The sequence below is a fragment of the Trachinotus anak genome, unplaced genomic scaffold, assembly GCF_046630095.1.
Source record: "Trachinotus anak isolate AG129_WGS33_773 ecotype Australia unplaced genomic scaffold, CSIRO_AGI_Tana_v1 ptg000015l, whole genome shotgun sequence".
NCBI classification, from domain to species: domain Eukaryota; kingdom Metazoa; phylum Chordata; class Actinopteri; order Carangiformes; family Carangidae; genus Trachinotus; species Trachinotus anak.
In genome coordinates this window covers 12880417-12895308 of record NW_027273866.1, presented here as the reverse complement: position 1 = coordinate 12895308, position 14892 = coordinate 12880417, and the positions used below count along the sequence as shown (strand labels likewise).

Here is a 14892-nt window from a genome sequence, read left to right as displayed (position 1 = left end):
CACTCTGGAACAAAAAAAACAATTTTAAAATAAAGGAGACACATTTGCAATTAACATAAGAGCCTGTGATTCAGAGAGCGGTGATTCATTACTGTTGTGGCCCTTCTCACTCTGAACCTTGTCCCTGTCGCAGAGCCTCATGGCGGCATGAGGTCAGCGAGATCGCCGGGGGACGTTTTCAGCAGGTTAATGGGCGGTTTGACCTGAGCTGTGGACGTTTCAGAGAGGCAGGTTTTTACAGAGACCTTCATGTAGACCTGGAAAGTTTCACGTTTGGCTTTATGTAACCTTTAACTTAAGACTGATGTAATACAGTCAAGTGCTCTGAATGAGGCAACACATTTAGGCCATTTAATGGATACCTCTAAAGACGAAACACCGTAAAAAGGATCATAAAATCATGAGGTGTCTCCCAAAGTCATTGTAAGAGAAGACGCACCTTGAAACTAAAACAGATTCACAAGTAACTCCAACACATTTACAGAAGACTGACAGTGTCTACGAAGCTACTTCAGCTGCAGAAAGAACCAAAAACAACATGCTTCAGTTTGTAATACTTCATCTTCACCACTGCTCCGTTTATCAACATGCGATGTTAAATGAGGCTTTGATACTTTCACAGTATTAATACAGAACCTAGAACTGCTTTATAATCACTCAACACATGGACATCTACATTTATAGATATGAGACCTTTAAATTAAAAACAAAACAAAAAAAACATATGTAGTAGTTTTTGTTTTCTGTTTGCATATCTAACTTCTTATTTCTTTTTACTCATGAGCATATGTTGTTTGTCACATGGTTAAGTTTGGTAAAGATCTAAATAATGAGCATATTCATGAAAATTAACCTAAATCAATAAGTTTACTTTCTTAGAATTACTTCTCTCTGCTTTAACTCGCTCTTTCATCTTGTTTTGGGAATTTAATTTTGAGCTTTTGTGAAAAACACAAAAGGTGCTTCAGCTGGGATTCAAACCTGTGACCTTTAAACTACAGGATTGGGCCATTTTCACCACAGCTCCCCCACCACATCCATATCCATCAAAGCACACTTCACCCCTCTGGCCTCCCCTGACTCCCCATCCTCCCACTCAGAGCCATAAAAACACAGGTTTCCTCATCAGGACAGATGTAGCTGCATGGCACCATTACCTCAATCAACGCCTCTGCACTCCCAGATAAGGAGAAGTGTTGGGAGGAGGGGGAGGGGGTATGCAGAACATCCCACTCATGTAATTAGGTAATTATAGGCAACGCATGATGGATCCCTGTAGATGCTTTATTTTTGCAACTGTTAATAAGTCACATTGACAGAGGGCGTGATCACTCCTCCAGTTTGTTCCTCTTTTCGTTTTGCAGTGGAAACGTTTGGTCTGTTTGTGTTTGTTCATTTAGGTTCATGTTACCCGACCGCATTTCAACCAGACTGACTGACATGTTCCTTCATCAACATGAACACACACACACACACACACACACACACACACTGTAGTTTACTTTGACTCAGTCACACACACACACACACACACACACACACACACACACACACACAATTCTGCTTCCTCAAAGACTCACTTGAGCAACAAATGTGTATCAATCCGCTACTGAAAATAGTCCCCAACAAATGCACCAGTTTATCTGGCAGTGTAAAGACAGACTTGAGGACAAAAGAAGACAAAAAAGTCAAGTCAAGTCAAAGTCAAGTCCTCACTGAATACCCATAAACCCTTGTGCTGTTTCCTGTAGTTTGTTCAGGTGATGTTCTCCAGTTACTCTTGTTCGTCTTGGTGCAGTAGTTGACATGAAATGTGTCATCAATAAACAACACCGCAGCTACAACTTGTTGCTTTTTGGCACAAGTCCAACATCTCAACAGGCTTCAAGGGTTGAGAACACGTCTCCTGAACGTCTCCCACACGTTCCCTTCATGTCTGCAGTGCATGGGATGGTGAAACATAATAAGGGATGACAAATTTCACATGAAGCTCAGCCAGTTTCCTTTGGGAGCAAAGGTAATTATGACAATTAAACCTGAGAGAGCGTTCTCTAACATGATTATGGGTTATTATGGTGACAGAGTAGGATGAACGGTATCACCGCAGCACCTGTCATCAGGTCGGGAGAAGCTGCTTTCATAAAGATGTTCAAACAATACAGCGTCCAACATATTTCCTTAAAAGCACCAGATTCTTCCGTTTGCTCGGCTCTGTTGACTGTTTGTGTTTAATAAATACATCCACTCCTCATCTGCTTAGATCACACTGACGATGCATCAAAATCCAAAACGAAACGTATTGCAAAGAGCAAACAGAAACAAATCTAAAAACGACAAGCCGAGAACTATTTTCATGCCTCAGAAATCAGCAAACTGTGACGAAACCAAGAAAACATCCATCTACTTCATTTCTGGTAATGTGATATCAGATCGGATTGTTCTGCATGAAAAAAATCAATCAATCAATCAATCAATCAATCAATCAATCAATCAAGCAAGCCTCCAGTGTGATAAAACCAGGTTGTACTCACCGTTCTCCTTCTCGTCTCCGATGCACTTGGTGATGGACTCGGGGAGGCCCAGCGTGGCTGCTGAGGGCATCGTTCCCAAGATGGACGCCAGTGAGGGGCCTTTTCGCTTTGGAACATCCTCTTCCTCCTCCTGTTGCTGCTCCTCTTCCTCCTCTGGGCTCTTCTGTTCTAGCTTTATCAGAGCCTCCAGTGTGAGCTCGCTGAGGTCTTTGCCAAAGTGCTTGGCCACGGCCTGAAGCTCTTCTTCCTCCTCTTGTTCTTCATCGTCTGCCATTTTCGATGAGGTGGAGAGGGAGTCATCATCGTCATTTAGACACTCTGGGGGAGAGAGAGACAGAGTTTGACGTCGGGTTAATGTGATGTTTAATTTATCCCTTCAAGGACGTTCTTGTTTTGCAGACACGGTGGGACACCAGGCGTCAAGTTCATTTGTCTTAAACACATCATCAGGACATTGCCACCAAGCTGCCCACTAATTACCTTTTCTAATAAAATACTAAATCAAACCAAAGGTCTTTTACAGGCCGCCCAAAAATCCCAGGTGTCCCTGAACTCACGGTGAACAAAATGATGTTTGGACAAGTTAAACACATGATAATCATTTATAAACTGTAAAGTTTGACAGATTATAGCCCAAATGTTTTCCACACAGAAATTAAAGATACTAAATGAATATCTTCAGTATCAAGGTGGATAATTGTAACAGTTTGTATGGGTATTTGTATATGATGTGGTTTTCTCTGTGTTAGTAGGAGGATTTCTTTTGCTCCCTCCGTTTCCAGTCTTTATGCTAAGCTAAGCTAACCCCCCTCCCGTCTGTAGCTTCATATTGAGCATACAGATGTGAGAGTGATCTCCGATGTACATGAACTCATAGTAAATGTTGTCATGTTGCCATGAATGAATGAGATATGGTTTTCACTATGTTGGTAGGAGGATCTTTTTTTGCTCCATTTCCAGTCTTTATGCTAAGCTAGGCTAACTGTCCCCCTGCCTGTAGCAGCATATCTAACGTACAGATGTGAGAGTGGTATCAAACTTCTTGTCTAACTCAGGGCAAGAAAGTGAATAAGCTTAATTGCTATTTCCTTTAAACTTCACAAAGAGAAAACAAAATCTTTGTTTCATTTCAACATCTGCAACTTATTTTTGTTTTTTGCAGCTGTGACTAGTGTCTCCATTAACTTTGTGATCTGTGTTATGCGTACATCAACACCACATTCAAAAACCAAGCATCTTTTTAGCACGCTGCCTTTTTTAACCGTGGTTTTCACTGTGAACAGGCAACACAGTCAAAACCTGCTGTCAGTCCTACGCACAGCTTAGCTTAGCACCACAGTCACATAGCTGCGGTAGCCTAAAAAGCTATCTCATTGGCAATATTCGCTAAATCCACAATAGGAGTAACAGATTTTGCTCCCTGCAAATTTAGCCCATATAATTTAAGTGTACACACGCGTGACGGGCTGTGATTGGCAGATTAGTTCGATTTTTTTCAATTAATCAGGTCATTCTTAACATTTCCAAGTCTCAACATGAAATGTGCCGAATAAAAATGTCCCAGTACAAACTACAAAGCATGAATTATAAATTACTGTTATTGCGTTTGGTCTCACCTTCACTGTGTTGTACCTCATTACACATTTCATGCGTTTTCCCTGTGTATTAATAAGGCAGCAGAGTTACACTATGCTCATGTGGTACAATTACTTGTGCATAATTGTCCATCATAGTTATAGTTTTTTAATTAAAATAATACAATCAAAGAAAAAAAAAAAAAAAAAACACATTTCAGAAAAACCTCTATAGTTAAAAATAGTTTATATAAAATTCCACAAGTGCAGTAAAACTAAGTTGTTTCCCAAATCGCTGAGAATAGAAATGGTGATATATAATTATACCCAGACAAAATAATTGGGATCATAATATTGGCCGTCCTCTCACAGTCCTGGTAGCTAATTAAAATGTGTCCTTTAATCAGCCATAATTAAAACGTCCTCAAACAGGTTTCAGCCCACAAGTCAGAAAAGCTACTTGGTTTTCAGTCTGAGAAGAAACGAAATGCCACCGGATCTGAGAGCGTCGCAGCAGCTGGAAGAGCAACACGCCTGAAATCAGTGACAGCCTGCGACTCCCCCCCACTGTGTGACAACAGGGGGGAGTCTGTGTGTAGTGTGTGTGTGTGTGTGTGTGTGTGTGTGTGTGTGTGTGTGTGTGTGTGTGTGACTGTGTTTGTATGTGTGTGGGAGAGAGACAGACAAAGACAGAGAGCCAGAGATAAGGAGCCAAAGAAACAGATAAAGACAAAGAGCGGACAGGCAGTGTGGTCTAATGTGTTATTTTTTTCCATGGATGGGCATCAGTGTGTGTGTGTGTGTGTGTGTGTGTGTGTGTGTGAGTGAGAGAGGGTCTCTGATGAAGGAAGGCAACACAAACAGAAGCTCAGACTGCTCATCTTGTCTGACAGATTGACAGGAGGACAAATAAAAGCATCACCACACATCAACACTGCAGTTTCCCCTGTGACGTTTGGATCTGGGCGTCACTCTCTCATCTGCTCATGTTAATGCAGCTTTATCAGTGTTCGTGCTGTGACACATCAGACCAGTGTTCAAACCTCACGTTATAACCTCGACACAAACAAAGCTGTAATTCTCAGTTCACCAGAAAACAAAACTTTTTAACAGCAAGCTGAGAAACAAGTTTTCTATTCTTTTATCTTTACCAGCTAAAATGTAAAGTGTGACTTCATGGTGGCGCCATCAGAAAACCCCTCGTTACCCAAATAAAGGTTTTATCTTGTGATGGCCAATTAAGCTGTCGTTTATCAGGCTAAGCTTTAGCTTTAGCTGCTTATTAGCTTCATACATGCTAATGTTAGCAGTTAACGCTGTCTGTTAATGGGCTTTATTTCTACCAAATTTAACTTGCATGTTGGCTTCAGTTCACTTGCATTAACAACTTTTTGCATGTTTACAATTAGCCCCCCCCCCCCCCCCCCCAGACTTCCACCTGTCAGAGCTCCTTCAGTATCTCAGCTTTGTAAACTCTCACACGTTTGGCTTTCAGACACTGTCTCACACTGACTGAACAAATGTAGAGTCCAGGCTCCTTTTCAGCAGCAGGATCCGTCCTGTGTCTCCACACAGAGAGACGCTTGTGGCACAGCAGCAGTGACGTCATTAATTATTTCAATCTTCTGAATCTGCAGTGGCCTTATTAACCTAAATGCTGTTCTGCATGGCAAACAGCCTGTTGCACACAGATTCAACCTTTATACAGGGAACAAAGCCACTTGTTCTCAGGATGAGTCCAGCTGCTTTATTTTTATCTTCTGCAGAAGTCTGAATATTTTTTCTTCTGGAAAATCACAAGGGAGTTTTCAGTTTTGCTGCATAAGTGTGAGATATCTGCAGTAGTGGAGTTAGTTTAACTCATGTAGTCACTGTGATAAATAAAATAATTAGTCAAAAGATAGGAGCCCTAAAAATGAAAACACTTCCTTCATTGTACTCAGCCTATAAGTTACTGTAGACACTGGAGCTGCCTCCGGGTAAAGCCTCTATTTTTACACACAGACAGAAATTTTCAATGTTTCATGAACCATAAATTTGAAAAAGTGCCGCTGGCAGTGTATTTGAGCACAGGCCTGTATATTTGGGGTGTTTTATTATTGTCATTTTGGACTTCAGAAGTGAAGTTGTTCCCCTTAAATTCATTTAAAGATCACTTCACCCAAATTACTAATAAATAAATTAAATGAAATTGTTGGCAGCTGACCATTTAGATTCAATCTGTCTCAGAAATCTGACAAATAAAATGGAGGTTAATGGAGTGTAGCTTGTGGTAACAGCATTTAAAAAGAGAAAATTCATCTCTTTACACAATGTCTGCAGTTTTCATTGGAACTACTCTCCTCTGAAGAAGTCCTCCCTGTGAAAACTGTTCACCTCATTGCACGCCCCCCCCCCCCGAATCCCTGTAAGACCTCTGCATTTAGTGGGTAACATTTAGCATGTGTGCATATTAACATATGTACAGTTATCATGGGAACATGCTAACATTTAGCATGTTTGTGTGGCATTTTGATGTTGGCATGCTAACATTAATTATTAACTTCACTAAGAAGCAAACTGATTTCAAACACAGCCAATAACCATTCTGACCTCAAGCACAATGAATTCTGGGACAGATCCTAATATTTCTGTCCCTATTAATACATAACTCTTCATAGAGTGCTGCAGGAATGAGTCATAAAACCTGGAAATACATTAGCATTTTAGCACTTCCTGTTTCCTCATCCTGAAGTCTTTTTTTATGTCTTTTTAGTTAGATGGCTAAAAAAGCTCAAGACATTTTCATGTTGTATTCTCTCACCTAAAATCCATCAGTGAATACTCCAGCCGTGATTTCTTTAAGCTTTTATGTCTCTTAATAAGGCCGGTTGCTAACAAGTGGATAAATGAGACTACAGAGGGTGTTGAGGACGTTTTTAAAAGCGACCTATTCACTGATCCACCTTTGCAGCCTCCATGTGTTTATACTCGCACTAACTTTGTCAGAGGAGAGGCTTTTGTTGAAGAGCTCAGAGCTACATCAAACAACAAGTTGAAGTTTAGTGGTGGTGACATTGAAGTCGTGTCGCCATGGTGCAGTTTGTTTATAGTCTAACATTAGCTTTTTTTCTTCAGATTGTATTTATGCTTCAAGAATCACAGAATGGTGTTCATAAACTTTAGTTTGTCACAGAGTTTATTTTCAGCAATAACCCAAAAGCCCATGTAAATCCTGCTGGCTTTTTGTTGGGGGAACCAGGATGATGCTAACATCTGGGTTAGCCCACAGAAATGCGTCATCCCTGCAGCGCTCTACGGATCAAATGTCCATTGTCACGTCTGACTGTTAGCGTGTGCACCTCTCTGCTCCGTACCTTCTTTAGCGTAAGCAGCGTACACTCCCCTCAGTTTGGGTCTGCTGCTGTGAAGCTCTGCATCGATTTCATCCTGGTAGACATGAATTTCGTCTGTTGAAGATAAACATGAAATGAAAACAGCAGCGTTAAAGCAAGAACGACTCCTGGGTCAACGTTGTGACAGTTTATAAGTAGAAAATCAGATGCAGTAACTTCTTCATGTCTCTGAAATGACTGAGTGTGATAGATGCAGGGAAACGAAATTACACTTGTGGTGCTTTTTATGTTCTCGGTTGTCACAGGCTGTTCTTCTGAAACTTTGCAAACTCTTTAAATTACATTTCCCTTACTTCCATAATTACAATATATTACGTTAGTATAGTAACATAACGTGTGGTTAATTACATGCTGTACAGAAAATAAATCATTTTAAAAGCACAGGGAGCCGTTTCCTTTCTCTGTGCAGTGTTTTAGTTTCTTCTTTCCAACACCGATCTGCAATTAGTCAAGGTCGACCAGCTGGCAGCCACATCGAAGGAAACAAAGTGCAACCAAGCTTTGTCTCTGTCTGTGTCATGAACCTGAGGCTAACTGTCTCAAAAAGTTGACAGAATTCATTTAGCAAACTAAAAGAAAAGCAGGCAGCCCACGAGTCGAGATGGCTTCAATGTGATGGCAAACAGACAAGGATGTCGCATTCATACCTTCCACGTCATCCATCTTTTTCTTCAGCTCAATCTCCAGCTAGAAGGAGGGGGACAAAGGAGAGAGGCTGAATGAGAGAATGAGAGTCCCTTTTGCTTTAATCAGCGCTGACTTCGGGGTGAAATGTTACAGAGTTAAACATGTCAGAGAGAAAGGACATTATTGCTTTTAGAGGTTTAAGGTACAAAACGCCAAGAGTTTGATCGGATTCCTGTGGTGAGAGATGCAGCTGAAGTACAGCCCTCACTGCCTGACAACACACGTCCTTTTACTGTAAAAGTAGAAGTAGTTTATTCTTCTGCTTTGTACCAAACCTCTTAGACCTAATTCAGCTCTTTTCCAATGTGAAATGAGAAACACTGGTTGATAACTGAGCAGAGAGAGCAGATGTCTTAAAGGTCCCATGTTTTACATTTTCCTGTGTTTTATTTGAAGTGTTGATATCCACAAGAAGATAAATTTGTGGTTTTAAGAACCAAAAACCATCTCAGTGTAGTTTTATATCTCCTCTCTCAGGCTCCTCTGTGGAGCTCTAGTAACAACAGGTCAATGAGCCAATCAGAAGAGAGGATCTGAGCCTCCTGTTTTCTGAGTAACTGAATAAAAATATAGTCGATTTCAGGTAAACACTCAGAGAAACCAAATCCTGCAAGGTTGGATGGTGGGTCCAGGTGGGGCGTGACTGAGAGCGGTGACTGCTTTGTTGTGACATCACAAAGTTACAGAAGTCCTGACGGCTCGTTTTAAGGCTCAGTTTCTGAATACAGGCTGTGTGGATTTCTCTGTGGACTGAGGCTTTGATACGTTCACAGTATAATATATGGGACCTTTGAAGGGAACTATTTTGTCTCTCCAAGCTTAATGCCAAAATCCAAAAGATTCCGATTGTTTCTGACATTTTCAGCCATCTCATGACTAAAACATCACAATTAAACCTCCAAGCCCAAGCCTTCATCTGATGAGGGGGGGCACCAGATATGGATGGAAGCTTTGGAGGCAATGACAATAAAGTTGCTTAATTCTCTGTAAAACTGTAAATTCTTGAATCCAGTGTCTGAAGAAAGCTACATTTCTCGAAACGTATGAAACTGGAAGCAGAAATCCTAACTGCAAAAAGCAACATGGACACAAATCAAAACCTCTGACATGGATTAAATTCAATATCTGCATGATTAACACATTTTAAAATGATATTTTCCTGCTTAAAAAAAAAAAAAACATAAAACACGTTCTGGTCTGGAGAATATTTGATGTAAACCAAAAGTATCAGAGCTACATCAGCAATAGTCTCAGTTCAAGCTGGGTAGTATTTATATGAAACAAAGCCCAGTGTTACCTCTGTGTAAACATACAGAACAGTGAATAGACATTTTTACTTCAAAGTATCCTAATCCTAATATCCTTAATTAATTATTGGAGAAAACGTGAGGGCTGCAAATAAGAAGAAAATATAAGGTAAAATATTGATAATCTCTTTGCAGAAGGAGGAGTATTACTGTGGCATGTTTCACCAACATCAACAAGGACATAAAGCTGAATTTTCATAAGTCACATGTTCCTCTGTTGCTCCTGGAACCAACTTATCTGAAGCACTCGGCCCCTGACTCACATCCCTGTGCACTGATCTAGAACAGGGACACGTGTTCATACCTGCTGAGATTTCTTCTTCTTCAGTCCAGCTGTGAAGCAGGGCGGGTCGCACTCCTGGTCCAGATCGATCTTCATGAACTCCTCGATGGTCAGCTGACTGGTGGGCGTGTCCTCAAACTCTATCAGTCTGATGCAGGTGAGGATAAATAAATAAAATATATAAAATAAATATAAAATATACATATAATATAGATAATGAGTTCATGTGCATCGTCGTAATAGTGAAAACAATTTTCTGGACTTATATTTTATATATATATATACACCACACAGATACACATACGTATACATATATAACTATACTCATATATAAACACATTTGAATATATGCTTACACACATACACATAGATGCACAAACAAATTAAGATGAAAAACAAAACTTAGTCTCTGCATCTGATAATTAAGGTCAAAGTATTTTGTTAGAAAGTCTCTTTCTCTAAATATTTTTATGGTCAGAATTTCTTGCTTTGAACCGAGGGATATCCAACCCCAGCTGTCACCACCCACCTTTTTCTTAGCGTGCTCTCACACACTTTCACAACGCTGACGATTTCTTTGACGGTGCGGCGAAACTCGTGCATACGAGCGGCGACGAGGAGAGCTGGAAGCAGAGAGAAACACAATGTGATGAGATTTAACCAAAAGGTACGAACAGCTCTGCCACACCTGCTCCATCTCTACACACTATTTATAACTCAACCACAACACCACAACAGTTCACAGTCCACTCCACAAAACATACAGAAAATAAATGGTTTGTGTTATATTCAGCTTTTTTTCTGTTTTGTAACAAATGGAAACACAAAGACGTAAAATTGTGGCTCAGAGCTCAAATATTGTTGTTAAGGCGTTTCTGTGTGAACACCCTGAAGACTGGACGACGGAGCCGACAGGACGAGGGCACCTTGGCCTGCCCCCACACAAAAACAGTTTTAAAGAGGAGTAACAACAACACTAATATTATGCAATGAATTGCAGTGCGGGCCTTGAAGGGGAACAGTTATATAACCGTCATTAGAGTTGCCTCCCTCCCTCAAGAGCCTGTTAAAAGATAGATGCTTGCTTCTAGTTCTACATGCACACTTCTAACAGCCTTTAGGACTGAAGTGGAGGCTTTTAGCCCCACTGAGGACTTTCTCAAACATTTCAGCACCATTACCTTGAAGCCATGTGATTGTAAAGTTGCCGGTTTTCCATCCTTAATGCAGAGTTAACTCTGTCATTTGTTTCTTCACATTCATGAACTCTTAAATATAATCAGTGATGTAATTGTCTTCTTCTACCCTGAAGAACTTTTTGCAGATACATGTTTCTGGTTCATCAGCGGCGATATTTGCATCAGTTTTGGGAACAAACTTTTCCTTCTTCCATCTGAGTGTATCCTTCTCAATGATTTATGATAAGCAATTAATTATTCAGGCAATGCAGCAGAGGAACAGAGAAAGCAGAAAATTGAAACCATGAGTGTAAACATGCAGGGAGTAGAGAAAGCCGGTGATTCAATTTCAGGACGTCTTAGCTGGTAATGCGTCAAAGCCGAGTGTATTCAGGTTGACGCCGGCAGAGAGAGGAGCTCTGAGCTCAGCTGTTTCTCATAAACTGCACAACAACACGCAGGCGAAGAGGATGACGAGCAGGGTGGGAAATCAACGCCAGACAAACTGTGGTAAGTTTAGGCAGGTGGCAGCAGGTTCGCCTCAGCCACAGGCTCAAACACGTTTGGATGAACTTTATTGGTCAGAGATACAGGTGAAAGTCAGGATTCACCAGCCACTGCACCTGTAGGTGGACAAACCTGTTCATAGTGTTATAAACCAAACTCTGAGTCCTGTGCATGTGTTACAATTCGGGGCGAAACGATTCTGAAACCAAGAGCAAAACAAACATCCACAATCTCAAACTGCAATACCAAACGGAACCACAACTCCCCCACAGAAATATTATTCTATTCAAAGTTAAGGCAAGTTTATTAGTATTTTATTGTTCTCCAACTGTGTTTATCAATCATGATCAAATGATTACACAGAGTAAAAGTTAGGCTAGTTCAACTAGCTCAGCCCTGAGTTTGCAGACCCCCCCAGGGACATTCAAGTCAGCAGTGTGGGAATATATTGATTATCCCATATAGATTAAAATGACTAGACAAGTTTTTTATTTTACCTCCACAAAAGCTGCTCATCTAACTGAAGATGAGGCACTTGCAAAATACAAAACTTATTTTGGCTGTTTAGGAGTTTTTAAAAAGGCAATCAGAGTAGAAATTCTTACATAATCCTTTCAAAAACTAACAATTATAGGAGCTGTTGACCCATCAAAAGTGGGTCTGTGAGATTAGTTAAATTTCTTAGAGGAACATTTTTCATCTGAAACTGAATTTAAAGACATAAAAAGCTGTATTTAGGGGCCACATCAGGAGTTCAGAACACTTTCTCCAGATCAAGTTTTCCTCCCAGTGTCATGTTTACATACAGAGGTGATATGCTCAGACACTGAATGATACAGGATGATATCAAACAGGTGAGCAGGACAAAAGATCTAACATCAGGTGTGTTTTCATACTTAAACTGTAAAGGTAAAACAGGTACAGCATGGCAGCTCTCTCCCCAGCATTATGACATCAACACATTACCCCTGTTAGAGAAGCAGTCAGGATGAGTTAGAAATACTTCTGGTCACTGACTTGTCTTCCTCAGATTTGGAACCAGGAATCCTGTGATGATGGACCTGCAGTCCAGAGCCTCCAGGCTGCACCACTCACCTGACATGAAAATAAACCCCACAGTGCAGACAGTCGTTGTTGTCTCATGGTTACCTGCACCACAGAGTCCCGACGGCCTGCGTCCCGTGTGCATCCAGTCCCTCTTCATCCTCTGCACCAGCCTCATCGCCGTCATGGAGACGTCGTGGTTTTTCTCACCAAACTCCAGCAGCTGAGCGAAACGGGGGATATACAGGCACGGGTCTGGTGGAGACAAGAGAAGGAAGATTTACTCAGCGTTTGTTGTGTTGGATTTTTTATAATATTCATGTTCGGACTCAGCCACTGCTTCAAATCCACTAGAGCTCATGTTGTAAGACTTGTTTAACTATCAGCAGGATATTAAAAACTAAATAATTTCAATGGAATTTGGTGGAAAGTTAGGCCAGAGAACATGCATGAATCCAGATGCGGATCAAAAAAAAGAGGATTTCTGAATACTGCAATACTGACTGCATTTTAACAGTTTATTTTAGTTCATTATTATCTCTATTGTCCATTGTTATAACAGGGAGTTGCCAATACCAAACTATGGTTTCACTATTTCCTCATCCCAAAACTTTTCAACAGGAGTTTGCCACCTTAAGATGAGTCTTCATTCTCTGAGAGAGTCACTGTCTCAGATGACGCCTTAAATTTCAAGGTGTATGTAATGAAGCAACTACACAAAAAAATGGAAACTCGACAAATCAATCATCACTCAAGGTCTCAACTAACTTGTTCTGGTTTATTTGAAGTGTTGATATTCACAAGGACACATATTTATTTGCAGTCTCTCAGGCTTCTCTCTTGAGCTCTAGTAACAACAGGTCTTAGTGATTGAATAAAAATATAGCAGATTTCAGGTGAACGCTCAGAGAAACCAAATCCTGCAAGGTTGGATAGTGGGATTCAAGGGGGTGGGGCTTGGGGGCGTGGCTGAGGGTGGTGACATCACAAAGTTACAGAAGTCCTGATGGCTCGTTTTAAGGCTCAGTTTCTAAATAAAGGCTGTGTGCATTTCTCTGTGGACTAAGGCTTTGATACTTTCGCAGTATTAATATAGAACCTAGACCTGCTTTATAATGAAAAAACACATGGACATCTACCTGTATTATATATGGGACCTTTAAGTTTACTATGGAACGAAAATCCTAAAAGCACTAAAAGTTAACATTATGTTAATTCTATGACAACTGAGCAAACTTCAGCTAAAACACGGGAGTTTGTGTTTAAGGATTATGTCATGATAATATTTAGCCATTGATTGATTTTAAGATAAACTATGGCAAAGAGAGCATCTGAGTCCATCATGCTAAAGGAACTGACATTGGATCTGTTTGGCTCTCATACCCTGCTGCCAAAAGTCTGACAGGATGACACTTCAGCCAAAACTCTGTCCAATAAACCAGCTGCTTGTGTGTCCATGTGACTTGTGTTTACAAGCTCTGGTTCGCTTGTGTCTGAGCAGCGAACAAACCAAAAGCAAAGACACAAGCAAGTCATTTTTTCCCCTCTTTGGTTCAGATGAAAGAAAAATCCTGCCTCAAATACATTCAGATTTGACTTTACCAACACCTGTGAGCTCCCCAGTAAAACCAGTCCCCTCCTGCTGGCTGCTAATTAGCTGCACCACAGAACTAGAGGATTAGCATTTTAGCTCAAGTGCACCTCAAAGCAGCCTGTTTCTCATTTAGTGTCTCTGTCCAGATTTTCTCAGCTGGCGAAAAGGATTTGAACGGGCAGCCGTCCAATCACAAGCTCACATCTCAAACTTTTGTATGTCTCTGAGAAACAGTGGCGGATCAGAAACTTTATGAAAAACACTTTAGATGCAGCTGAGGAGAAAAAAAAAAAACAAAAAAACAACAGAACCACCTGCTTTTGTCATGAAAGAGCCTGGCAGGGGGCCAGTTCGCCTTCAGTCTTTTTTTGATTCAATAAACGGTTTTACCGCGTTGAGAAATCTAGTTTAATACTGAAACGCCACTCTTAACTGGGAGACTAAAGGTGGCGTTTTGTGCCACGGTCATGACACTGGAGAATCTTTGAAGTTAGTGGCTGTGTTTAAAGAGCAGTCCAGTGGAAAGCTGGTAGAGCCAGCTGGTAATAAGATCCAGGCTGATCCCTTCCCCCCCTCCGCACCATGTAATGATACGTCTGCAGAGCTGGCCATCACTGCTCCAAGTTTTACTGGAGTGTCTGGGCCAGGAAAAGATCTCAATAAAAAAAAAAAAAAAAAAGAGGGTGTTTAATAAAAAAAAAAAAAAAATCCACTTTAAATCCTCCTTTAGTTGAATATAATCAATCTGTGATGCTCAAACAGCCCAGGAGTTGTTCTGTGATGGAGTGCTTG

At 40.8% G+C, this 14892-nt stretch overlaps 1 protein-coding gene across 2 annotated transcripts in view; it reads right to left on the bottom strand.

Annotated features, from left to right (window-relative positions):
* brf1a (BRF1 general transcription factor IIIB subunit a) overlaps nucleotides 1-14892 on the bottom strand; it is a 118548-nt gene that overhangs the window by 66590 nt on the left and 37066 nt on the right. For both annotated transcript variants that reach the window (XM_071498877.1, XM_071498875.1), the window contains exons 7-12: nucleotides 12612-12761; nucleotides 10307-10400; nucleotides 9799-9925; nucleotides 8148-8187; nucleotides 7462-7554; nucleotides 2532-2849 (exon numbers count right to left, since the gene is read on the bottom strand). In XM_071498877.1, coding sequence (XP_071354978.1) covers nucleotides 2532-2849; nucleotides 7462-7554; nucleotides 8148-8187; nucleotides 9799-9925; nucleotides 10307-10400; nucleotides 12612-12761 — 822 coding nt within the window. The remainder of the gene's footprint in view (nucleotides 1-2531; nucleotides 2850-7461; nucleotides 7555-8147; nucleotides 8188-9798; nucleotides 9926-10306; nucleotides 10401-12611; nucleotides 12762-14892) is intronic.